This window comes from Entelurus aequoreus, linkage group LG21, assembly GCF_033978785.1.
Source record: "Entelurus aequoreus isolate RoL-2023_Sb linkage group LG21, RoL_Eaeq_v1.1, whole genome shotgun sequence".
NCBI classification, from domain to species: Eukaryota; Metazoa; Chordata; class Actinopteri; order Syngnathiformes; family Syngnathidae; genus Entelurus; species Entelurus aequoreus.
This window is the reverse complement of record NC_084751.1, coordinates 8478622-8491809: the sequence shown is the minus strand read 5'-3', so window position 1 is coordinate 8491809 and position 13188 is coordinate 8478622. Positions and strand designations below refer to the sequence as shown.

The 13188-nt window shown below is 37.5% G+C and overlaps 1 protein-coding gene across 1 annotated transcript in view; it reads right to left on the bottom strand.

Moving 5' to 3' along the window:
- Nucleotides 1-928: 928 nt before the first annotated feature.
- ttc28 (tetratricopeptide repeat domain 28) overlaps nucleotides 929-13188 on the bottom strand; it is a 76648-nt gene continuing 64388 nt past the window's right edge. Inside the window, exons 29-33 of the mRNA XM_062030735.1 lie at nucleotides 9657-9733; nucleotides 5891-6020; nucleotides 5716-5823; nucleotides 2132-2642; nucleotides 929-2066 (exon numbers count right to left, since the gene is read on the bottom strand). Of these exons, the coding sequence (XP_061886719.1) occupies nucleotides 1307-2066; nucleotides 2132-2642; nucleotides 5716-5823; nucleotides 5891-6020; nucleotides 9657-9733 (1586 nt within the window). The 3' untranslated portion in view covers nucleotides 929-1306. The remainder of the gene's footprint in view (nucleotides 2067-2131; nucleotides 2643-5715; nucleotides 5824-5890; nucleotides 6021-9656; nucleotides 9734-13188) is intronic.

The following is a 13188-nucleotide window of genomic DNA, read 5'->3' as shown; positions in this document are numbered from 1 at the left end:
TAAAAAATAGGACTTTAGGACATAATAAAAATGTGAGTATAAAATTATTCTATTAGTCTGGTGTGTGTACCCTTAAACTACTATCCTTTAAATAATGAACCCGAAAGTGGATCCAAATATAAATAAATAAATACATATAACACAATTAAAAATATATACATATGTAGTTGTTTTTTTACATGTAAATTATACTTTTTTTTTTTACATGTAAAATATATATATATTTTTTACATGTAAAATATATATATATTTTTTAAAATGTAAAAATATATATATATTTTTTTTTTTTTACATGTAAAAATATATATGTATTTTTTTGGGCATGTAAAACATGTATATATATTTTTACATGTAAACATATTTTTTTTTTGGCATGTAAAATATATATATATATATATTTTTTTTTTTTACATGTAAAAAAAAAAATATATATATATACAAAATATATATATATTTTTTTACATGTAAAAAAAAATATATATATATATATTTTTTGATTTTATTTATTTTTTTACATGTAAAAAATAAATTAAAAAAAAAATATATATATATATATATATATATATATATGTATATTACATGTAAAAATATATATATATTTTTATATGTAAAAAAAATAATTATATTTGACATGTAAAAAAATAATAATAAAATAAAATAAAATAAAATTTAAAAAAATAAAAATTAAAAAAAATATATATATATATATATATATATATATATATATATATACACACACGCTGCTAAGTTTTCTCTAACTCAAATTTCTTGTCCAATTGCAGACACTAAATTTAAAAAAAAGTTTCCCAAACAAACGGCTCACAACTGGGAATCGGTTCTCATCGTTCACTCAAAAGAGCTGTTCAAAAGACTTGATTCGTTTGCGATTGTCACATCTCTAATAGGAAATATCCCCCCAAAAGTAATAATAGCTGGAAAGTGTCATTTATTTAACAACATACACATAGAGCTTTAGTGATTATGTACAGAAAAGTTCAATCGAGTAAAATATAAATCGTTCTTATGGCTTCAGCAGGTGTCACCTAAAATGTGTTTTGCTGAGAAACGGATAGTTTCTGTCAATGTTTACAGACAAAATATGTATGACAAAAGTCTCACTTCTGCATTGTCTAGTCTTCTTCCTCTTCAGGACACTCAAACTAACATTCATTAAAACCAAAGCTTCACCCTCATCGTCACATCTCTCCAAACTATTTTATAGGAACTTGTTGGAACTTCCACCTTATGGAGCTCCTCAGACCACCAGGTCCTACCAGAATCACCATGGAAACCGAAGAAGAAGGCGTCAACATTTAGAAGAAGGGAAAAAATGTCCTGCTAGAAACTTGAAGCCATTTCCAGAAGGAAATTTCGTATTTGTCGGTGGTTTGGAGGCAGGAGGAGGTTTAGCTTCATCACGTGCCTTCTGTCGGGGCGAGAGGTTCAGCAAACCCAAAACATCTTTCTGCACTCTGCTCATTTTCTTCCCCCCACCAGGAAGGACGCTCGCAGGGCACGCCCCCTCCTGTTTGTGGACCACCCTGAAGCGTTTCGCATCTTGCTTCACACTGGAGGTGACTGGAGAGGAAGGGGGAAGGTTTGGTCTGAGCTGAGACTCGGTGACAGGTGAGGACGGAGCGAGCTTCTGCAGGGAAGAAGAGCGGCTTGGTGGCTTTGGCCGGGGCGCCTTGGGCGAGAGAGGACTTCGGAGGGGACGGGGGGTGGACAGAGATCTTAGACTCGCCCTGCTCGCAGGTCTACTGAAGGCGCTGGTCTCTGAGGCTTGGAAGGTCCGCGCCCCCCTGCTGAGAATGGGGGTGGTCGGGGTGGAGAGAGAGTGCTGCTTCCCCTCGTTCCTCCTGGGCGTGCGTGCTCGGGCGTTAGCTCTCTGCAGGTTCTCCACAGCGTTCATGTGGCTCTGGGTCTCCTCCAGGATCTTGCGGGCCAGTTCCTGGGGGTCCACTTGTCCCGCAGGCCCGCTCCTCTCCTCCTGGGACTTGACGGTGCTGTCGGTCTCTGTACTGGAGTGGTCCGACTCATAGCTGCTCATTTTGGCTTTGCTTGTCCTGCAAGGAGCAACAGTCATGTCAGCATTGAGGACTAACGTATTCTTTCAGACGACAAAACTCACGTTTCCTGTTTGGGTTTGCTGGGAACCGGAGGAGCCTTTGAAGGAGACGTCGGCGTGCTGATGCTTCCTTTGGAGGACGCCGTGACGCAGCCTTCCCCAGTCCTCCTATGGTGGTGTACTGCAGGCGGCGGCAGAGTGTCACTACCCTTCACCCCTGGCCTCAGAGGCTCGCTGCTGATGATGGAGTATCCGCCATAATCGTCTCCTCTGCCGGGATTGGTCAGCCGCCTCGCTCGGCCTCCCTGCGGATACGAGGTGACATCACTTCCCGCGGGCTCCGGGCGCGACAGGAAGCTGAGGGAGGAGGTGAGGGAGCTGAGGCTGTAGACGGAGATGGCGTCGCAGGACAGCGCGTCCGGGCAGACCGGAGGCGGGAAGGAGGGCCGAGGCGGGGAGCAGCTGAGGGAGGCGGGGAAAGATGGAGGCTGGGGCGTGGACTGCGAGGAGGAGGAGAGGGACTCCAGCGAGGACGAGCTGTCCGTGCTTAGGCGCTTGGGAAGATCCGTGGAGTCTGAACCAGAACACAAGACTCAAGTCAGACCTCAGTCAAAGGGGATTTCGAACTTTGATCAACAATATGGCGAGGACCACTTTTATATTCTTAATACTTTTACGACGGTGTCCGACAGTGAAGTGAATTATATTTATATAGCGCTTTACTCCAGAGACTCAAAGTGCTTTACATAGTGAAACTCATTATCTGGGTGGCACTGGGAGCAGGTGGGTAAAGTGTCTTGCCAAAGGACACAACAGCACTGACTCCAGTGTTTCCCACACATTCATTTATTTGTGGCGGCCCGCCACAAAAGAATTACGTCCGCCACAAATAAAAAAATAAATAAAAAAAAAGCTGTCCTGTCCAGCTTCTCGGGCAAATCATATAGTTCAGTTGTCCCCAACCACTGAGCCGCGGCCCGGTACCGGTCCGTGGACCAATTGGTACCGGGCCGCGGCCGCACAAGAAATTTAAAAAAAATAAAAATATATATATATATATATATTTTTTTTAAATTATTAAATCAACATAAAAAACACAATATATACATTATATATCAATATAAATCAATACAGTCTACAGGGATACAGTCCGTAAGCACACATGATTGTATTTCTTTATGACAAAAAAATAAATAAATAAATAAATTTACTTACCCCCCCCACCGGTCCGTGGGACAAATTTTCAAGCATTGACCGGTCCGCAAGTACAAAAAGGTTGGGGACTACTGATATAGTTGATGTAGATGCCCATATATGCTGTTCAGATTTACTTTACAAAAGAGAAGTGTAGGATACTTCTCTTGTTGCCTTATTTGTATTTGACCACTACTGTTTTCTGTTTATTTGTTACTGACTGTGGCAGGACACCTCTGCCTCTGTTTCACTTTATGTTGCTGGTAAATAATATGGTTGTAGCAGTAGGCTAAAGTTAAATTATTTAGTATGCACTAATTAAAGGGGCAGAGCTTTAAGAGACATTTTAGCTTTTATATTTTATAAGATATATTTTTTGTAAGAACCACAATTAATAAATATATTTCAGTGAATAACTTATTGTTCAAATCTGTATATAAATATGTACATAAAGTGTTGCAATTATATTGTAAAATGGATGGATGGATGTTTAAAACAAAACTGTTGTTATTAATTAGTAAGTATACATTTTTTGGGCCTTTTTAGAGAAAATCATATCATTGTAGTAAATTACGCAAATTACTCGATGATGTCATGGTGATCACGCCCATAGCCACGCCCCCACCGCCACAGGTATCTTGGCAGTTTATGGGAAACACTGGACTCGGATGGCTGGATCGAACCCGGAACCCTCAAGTGGCTCCAACCGAGCCGGGGGCAAAAGCGCATGCAGTACGGGGAAAATGCAAGGGAAGTACGAGCAAAGGGAAATTACCGTGCTACAAAGAAGCAAGCCCCATATATGAGTAGGCTGCGGTCCATTGGAACAAAGCTTCAACACGGCTGCCATCTTGTCTATTTGCTGCATTAAACAACTGAGACACAGGTCTATCAAGGACTGGAATTTTAGTGCCCGTCTGACAAAACCCCTGCCCAAGATGGTGACCTTGATGATGTCCCTGACAAGCCTGAAGGCGGCACCTAAATATTTATATATAAATGATGCCAGGTCTGAGAGACATATACAAATACATGAGCGTGTGAATAATGATAATAATAATAATATTATAGAGCTAGCAATTTAATGAGATGTGGGGCCCACTCAAATATTAACACTGAATTTGCAATCTTACTCTTGATTTTAATCGTATTTAATAATTATATCTAACCTGCTTAAAGTTAACAACCCTGCCAAACGATATAAAAGCATGTGTTCATCACAAATACTATTATTTATTTAGCCTCAGGTCAGGCTGATTAGAAAATAAATACCAATCAAATATACTGCATAATAAGGTTTTACATTTACATTCAATTACGTTGTGCTAAAATAAATGGACTAAATTCATCATAAATATGTTTCTTAACTAACCTAACCAAACATATTTTTACTCCCTGGCATTCAAATCCAGTTAGACAGGATATTTTGGTTGTTTTTATTTCTTGTTTTATCCTTTTTTATTTATTTCTTACATTTTAGTATTTTAGGTGATATATTCTGCACTTCTTTGAAAGTATATTTTACCCATCGTACCGTGTTACCATGTAAATGTGACACTATGTGCCCCTTTTCTTATGTCTGTGCAGCACTTTGGCCAACTGTGCTGTATAAATAAATAAACAGAACTGAACTCAACCTGTCAATAAAATTAAAGTGCAAATTAAAATACAGCTTCATCACTTTAGTCTTTTTTTTTTTTGCTTAAGACACTTGTCTAAATTCTTTATGAGTTGAGCTCCAGATTTTGTTTGTTTAGTATTGTCATTACTGCCACAAGTGGTGGAAAAGTGTATTACAACTGAGTACCGCTGCAGCCCATATGGACCACGGTCCTTTAGGTGTGATCGCAATAATGGGCCCCAGCCTTATGGTTAAAAAAACCCACCGCTTTAGGACTTTGCGTGTTTCCACACACACTATTTGAGAAGAACTGCTCCAAACCTAATAGGAATCTCAGTCATTTAACTTGAGAATCAGGAACAGTATCATACTTACAAAACTCTTCTTGAGAACTCATATTGTCTAAGCATCTTCCTGCTGCAAAATGTTGAGTGAATTGTGCTGGATTTATATCAGCAGCACTCATTTTCCCCAACAGATACTGACAACAAACCACTTTCTATGTAAGTTACGATTTAAAAAAAAACAAATTTACAATTCAAACAGGGAAAAGCAACTAGCAAAAATGTGATGGGGCGAAGCGCGAGTACACAGCGATCTACTTTGTTTGATCAACTTATAGCTTTTTGTATTTTTCTGGCCCTAATACAATGTAATGTTCGAATGTAGGCCGTGTTTTATTTTAATACCAGGAATAAGTCAATGAAATGCAGAGCTGAGGGCCACACTTTGGACTAATACTTCATGCTGATAGTAGCAACTGCAGGACCCAGCCTATGTGGTCTACAGCTGGGTCTCATTCGTGGGCCACAATTGCCAAAGTTGTACTTGCCAAAGAGAGCCAGCAGTGACCGGAGGGCAAAGTGCATGACCCTTCCACTGGCCTGCTTCCCCGTCTTCAACACAACCTCCTCCTGACCCACCTCACACAGGTCGAAACCTGCAAAAAAAAAAAAACAACTTCAGCCGTAGTGTCCGCATTCAGTGGTGTGCCATCGCAGACCCACCGAGTGCGGCGAGGAACTCGTGGCAGCCCGGCAGTCTCCACAGTTTCACGCCGATGGACGCTCGGATGGGAGCCGATGAGAAGTCGTGCTCCGTGTCAGACGACTGCAGCTGCACCAGCACCTGGTGAAGCTGCGCAGAGCGCGGAAAGGAACGATGCTCACATAAACACATTCCATCATGGCTGCCAACAAAGACTGAGCCTGCACTTTTGCATGCATGACGACATGCATGCCTTGTTGTTTGCGCCTTCCTTCTTTACCTCAAATCACAGGTATGTGATTTGAACTTAATGAAAAAGACTGAAAATAAGCTGGGGGCGTGGGGGCCGCAGGTCCAGGGCGGTGCCCTGGTGGGGGTGACAAGCTCCAAGTTTTTCAGCAATTGAACATGCAAAAATGAGCAAAACAAAAGCACCATTTAAAGATGTTTTATTGTTTAAAGAATTTAAAAATGATCAACAGAGTTGACATAATTATATTCATCCAAATGAATCACTATGTCTGTTTCAGTCACTATGTTACTTAGTCACTCCAGTAATTATGTTCACATCCACAGGAACCACATGGGTTAGCCTACTCTATACAGTATTTACAACCTTACTAGTGTTCACTTCCCAGATGATCCATCTAGTTATTGACATTATGTACACATTACTTTGTCCGTTTCAGTCACTATGTTATTGAGTCACTACAAAAAAATTACAACTTGTGTTCACATCCACAGGAACCACATGGGTTAGCCTACTCTATACAGTATTTACAACCTTACTTGTGTTCACTTCACAGCCACAGATGGTCCATCTAGTTATTGACATTATGTACACATTACTTTGTCTGTTTCAGTCACTATGTTATTTAGTCACTACAGTAATTGTGTTCACATCCACAGGAACTACATGGGTTAGCCTACGCTATACAGTATTTACCACCTTACTAGTGTTCCCTTCACAGATGGTCCATCTAGTTATTGACATTATTTACACATTACTTTTTGTGTTTCAGTCACTTTGTTATTGAGTCACTACAGTAATTATGTTCACATCCACAGGAACCACACGGGTTAGCCTACGCTATACAGTATTTACAACCTTACTAGTGTTCACTTCACAGCCACAGATGGTTCATCTAGTTATTGACATTATGTACACATTACTTTGTCTGTTTCAGTCACTATGTTATTTAGTCACTACAGTAATTATGTTCACATCCACAGGAACCACATGGGTTAGCCTACTCTATACAGTATTTACAACCTTACTAGTGTTCACTTCACAGCCACAGATGGTTCATCTAGTTATTGACATTATGTACACATTACTTTGTCTGTTTCAGTCACTATGTTATTTAGTCACTACAGTAATTATGTTCACATCCACAGGAACCACACGGGTTAGCCTACTCTATACAGTATTTACCACCTTACTAGTGTTCACTTCCCAGATGGTCCATCTAGTTATTGACATTATTTACACATTACTTTGTGTGTTTCAGTCACTATGTTATTTAGTCACTACAGTAATTATGTTCACATCCACAGGAACCACATGGGTTAGCCTACTCTATACAGTATTTACCACCTTACTAGTGTTCACTTCACAGATGGTCCATCTAGTTATTGACATTATGTACACATTACTTTGTCTGTTTCAGTCACTATGTTATTGAGTCACTACAAAAAAATTACAACTTGTGTTCACATCCACAGGAACCACATGGGTTAGCCTACTCTATACAGTATTTACAACCTTACTAGTGTTCACTTCACAGCCACAGATGGTTCATCTAGTTATTGACATTATTTACACATTACTTTATGTGTTTCAGTCACTATGTTATTTAGTAACTACAGTAATTATGTTCACATCCACAGGAACCACATGGGTTAGCCTACTCTATACAGTATTTACAACCTTACTAGTGTTCACTTCACAGCCACAGATGGTTCATCTAGTTATTGACATTATTCACACATTACTTTGGCAATTTTGCTTTGATGGCTCTGACACGAGCCTTCCTGGTCCAAGGCGGTGCCCTGGTGGGGGTGACCAGAGGGGGGTAATTTCTGAGCAGCTTGCATTTTCCTTTTTGTTTCTGCTTTAGTGGATTCTGCCTTGGATTTTATAGCCAATTTCTGTCTCTTTGACTCCCTCTCCACTTCTAACTGCTCCAAATGCAAAAATCATAAAGAGTGCAAACAATGTTTATTCTATTGGCTAACTTCCTTAATCTGAACAGCCATTTTTGATTTATAGCATGAAATAACAAATATCTTGCAGTCAAAATGATTCAACTATTCAATGACAAAATATAAAGAGTAGAAATAATGAACAAAATGTCAGCTAGTCTTGTTGTAAAACAGCACTGAAAATGAAATGTAGCATTTAGACAGGCTATACTGTAGCAAACATGTCTGCCACAATCATGTGTTCTTAAATGTGTATTCCACCTCTTCCATGTCGAGAGCAGTTTAGATTTGTGCTTACATGGTAAACAAGTCAAATGAATGTTTTACCCACACGCATACATTTGTCCAAATGTGGCCAAGTAGACACATTGTTGGTTTGCTGGACGTGGTCTACATCGCTAAAAGAAACATCTAACGAAGAGAATCCCTCTACCATCTTCCAATAGTTTATTAATATATACACTACCGTTCAAAAGTTTGGGGTCACCCAAACAATTTTGTGGAATAGCCTTCATTTCTAAGAACAAGAATAGACTGTCGAGTTTCAGATGAAAGTTCTCTTTTTCTGGCCATTTTGAGCGTTTAATTGACCCCACAAATGTGACGCTCCAGAAACTCAATCTGCTCAAAGGAAGGTCAGTTTTGTAGCTTCTGTAACGAGCTAAACTGTTTTCAGATGTGTGAACATGATTGCACAAGGGTTTTCTAATCATCAATTAGCCTTCTGAGCCAATGAGCAAACACATTGTACCATTAGAACACTGGACTGATAGTTGCTGGAAATGGGCCTCTATACACCTATGTAGATATTGCACCAAAAAGCAGACATTTGCAGCTAGAATAGTCATTTACCACATTAGCAATGTATAGAGTGTATTTCTTTAAAGTTAGGACTAGTTTTAAAGTTATCTTCATTGAAAAGTACAGTGCTTTTCCTTCAAAAATAAGGACATTTCAATGTGACCCCAAACTTTTGAACGGTAGTGTAAATCACCCGCTTGAATATTCCCTCTTCTCCTCATATATATATATATATATATATATATATATATATATATATATATATATATATATATATATATATATATATATATATATATATATATATATATATATATATATATATATATAAATGGTTCCATAACCCGCCCTATCTCGCCTCTGATTGGCCTGTCCCTAATGTTTTGCCCTAATCTTAACCAATCGTGACTCATCATAGTAAACAAACCAACCAATCATGGATGTTCTTATACGTAAACCAACCAATCATCATTGATGTTTCCCGTATACGTTGTCCCCTGCCTGTGGAGTTGCTTCGAATTTTAAGTTCATAATTTTTAAAGGAAAACCGTAGTTTTTACCACTGGATTATCAAAAACCGTACTCATTATGGAAAAACCGTAATTGTTGGCAGGTACGGCAAAGAGAAGGATCAAGATTTCAACACACATTGCATTTCGGGAAAAAAACGAAGAAAAACTGAAAATATTTTTGTATATTTTTACAGAGATATAAAAGACGGATTTCCGACTATAGACGGAAGAATCGTATGCTAATGTCAACTTGCGACTCAAGTGCTACCTTGTGTATAAGCTGCTCTCCAGCTTCGGGTGCTGTGAGCAGTTTGCAGAGAGCCTGAAGAGCTGCAGTGCCGAGCCCTGAAAACAAAAACATGAAGAAAGCACACATTTGACTTACAACACAGGTGATGCCTATAAAACAAACTTTTTGCCTCCAGGGCCCAAAGTCAACAGGAGTCAATGGGCTGCGGGTCAAAAACAGCCATTTTAAGCAGGGGTGTCCCGACTTTTTACTTGCAATATGTTGCCAATATTCTAGCCTTGAGAATTCACCAATATTGATATTGATCCCAGTGTTTCCCATAAACTGCCAAGATACCTGTGGCGGTGGGGGCGTGGCTATGGGGGTGGCTATGGGCGTGGTCACCATGACATCATCGAGTAATTTGCATAATTTACTACAATGATATGGTTTTCTCTAAAAAGGCTAAAAAAATGTATACTTACTAATTAATAATAACAGTTTTGTTTTAAAAGTCCATCCATCCATCCATCCATCCATTTTACAATATAATTACAACACTTTATGTACATATTTATATACAGATTTGAATAATAAGTTATTCACTGAAATATATTTATTAATTGTGGTTCTTACAAAAAATATATCTTATAAAATATAAAAGCTAAAATGTCTCTTAAAGCTCTGCCCCTTTAATTAGTGCATACTAAATAAAGCCTACTACTACAACCATATTATTTACCAGCAACATAAAGTGAAACAGAGGCAGAGGTGTCCTGCCACAGTCAGTAACAAATAAACAGAAAACAGTAGTGGTCAAATACAAATAAGGCAACAAGAGAAGTATCCTACACTTCTCTTTTGTAAAGTAAATCTGAACAGCCTATATGGGCATCTACATCAACTATATGATTTGCCTGAGAAGCTGGACAGGACAAAAAAAATTAAAAATTAAAAAAAAAATTCAAAACATTTTAGTTTTTATTTTTTTAAATTTGTGGCGAACGTAATTCTTTCGTGGCGGGCCGCCACAAATAAATGAATGTGTGGGAAACACTGGATCCAGTGCAATATCAGAGGGAACCATACATACTTGTATTATAATGGGGTGTGAAATATTAAGAAAGGCTAAGTCAAGTGAAATTGTCAATGTTTGGTAAGACAAAAAACAAACACACTAACTTGTTTGTTATGAAAAGAGCCATATGTAATAATTTCATGTCAAGTCATCATTATAAATAAATGATAAATGGGTTATACTTGTATAGCGCTTTTCTACCTTCAAGGTACTCAAAGCGCTTTGACAGTATTTCTACATTCACACACACATTCACACATTGATGGCGGGAGCTGCCATGCAAGGTGCTAACCAGCAGCCATCAGGAGCAAGGCTGAAGTGTCTTGCCCAAGGACACAACGGACGTGATTAGGATGGTAGAATGTGGGGATTGATCCCCAGTAACCAGCAACCCTCCGATTGCTGGCACGGCCACTCTACCAACTTCGCCACGCCGTCATTAAATGATATGTCAAAAGGCATTAATAGATCATCTTCTTTTCCAATACCTCTATAACTGATGATGCTCATTTCAAAATTAGATTTACAGCCCAGAAATCTTGTTATTGTTTTCATTTCGATGTCCCGCCTTCCACTGTTTAACCAATTAGTAAGTACGTGAGTGTGTCACATCCCGGTTGCCAGTTACGCACCGCCATTCAACAAAACAAGACATAAGAAAACACACTAAACAAAAAAAAACTTATGAATTATTGACGTATTTAAGGCTCAAATTACTTAAGATCAAATATTGCAGTTTGAAATGTTTTTTTGGGAAAATATTCCATATTTTGTGTATTTGCCATATACATTAAAAAAGATTTTCCTTGGCAAAAGTGGTATAAAACATAAAAAAAAAATATATATATATATATATATATATATATATATATATATATAATTGACGGATAGATCTGAAGTTGATCTACAGATCCAAGCATTAAAAATAAAAATAATATACATGATCTTATTGAGTGGGGTCTTTTTGGATACTTGAGACTAGGGATGTCCGATAATGGCTTTTTGCCGATATCCGATATTCCGATATTGTCCAACTCTTTAATTACCGATACTGATATCAACCGATACCGATATCAACCGATATATGCAATCGTGGAATTAACACATTATTATGCCTAATTTGGACAACCATGTATGGTGAAGATAAGGTACTTTTTAAAAATAATAATAAAATAAGATAACTAAATTAAAAAAAAATTCTTGAATAAAAAAGAAAGTAAAACAATATAAAAACAGTTACATAGAAACTAGTAATGAATGAAAATGAGTAAAATGAACTGTTAAAGGTTAGTACTATTAGTGGAGCAGCAGCACGCACAACCATGTGTGCTTACGGACTGTATCCCTTGCAGACTGTATTGATATATATTGATATATAATGTAGGAACCAGAATATTAATAACAGAAAGAAATGGGGGGAGGGAGGTTTTTTGGGTTGGTGCACTAATTGTAAGTGTATCTTGTGTTTTTTATGTTGATTTAATAAAAATAAAATTAAAATAAAAACACCGATACAGATAATAAAAAAACCAATACCGATAATTTCCGATATTACATTTTAACGCATTTATCGGCCGATCGGACATCCCTACTTGAGACCTTTTTTACCATCGTTGCTCAAAAAACAACATTGAACCAAAATGTATTATGACTTATTTACATATTTAAGGCTCCAATGACATCACATCAAATATTCAACTTTGATCATTTTTTGGGAGGATTTTTTGCCATAAAAAAAAAGGGTTTTCACACAAGAAAAATATGTATTCAATGTCAACAGATAGATCAGAATTTTATCTATAAATATTTAAGCGTTGAAAGTAGAGATGTCCGATAATATCGGCCGATATATTCGTTAAAATGTAATATCGGAAATTATCGGTATCGGTTTTTTTATTATCGGTATCGTTTTTTTTTTGTGTTTTTTTTTTAATTAAATCAACATAAAAAACACAAGATACACTTACAATTAGTGCACCAACCCAAAAAACCTCCCTCCCCCATTTACACTCATTCACACAAAAGGGTTGTTTCTTTCTGTTATTAATATTCTGCTTCCTACATTATATATCAATATATATCAATACAGTCTGCAAGGGATACAGTCCGTAAGCACACATGATTGTGCGTGCTGCTGCTCCACTAATAGTACTAACCTTTAACAGTTAATTTTACTCATTTTCATTCATTACTAGTTTCTATGTAACTGTTTTTATATTGTTTTACTTTCTTTTTTATTGAAGAATTTTTTAAAAATTTATTTATCTTATTTTACTAATTTTTTATAAAAGTACCTTATCTTCACCATACCTGGTTGTCCAAGTTAGGCATAATAATGTGTTAATTCCACGACTGCATATATCGGTTGATATCGGTATCGGTAATTAAAGAGTTGGACAATATCGGAATATCGGATATCGGCAAAAAGCCATTATCGGACATCCCTAGTTGAAAGTAAACATATGACTTGCTTTTATCACTTCGGACACTTTT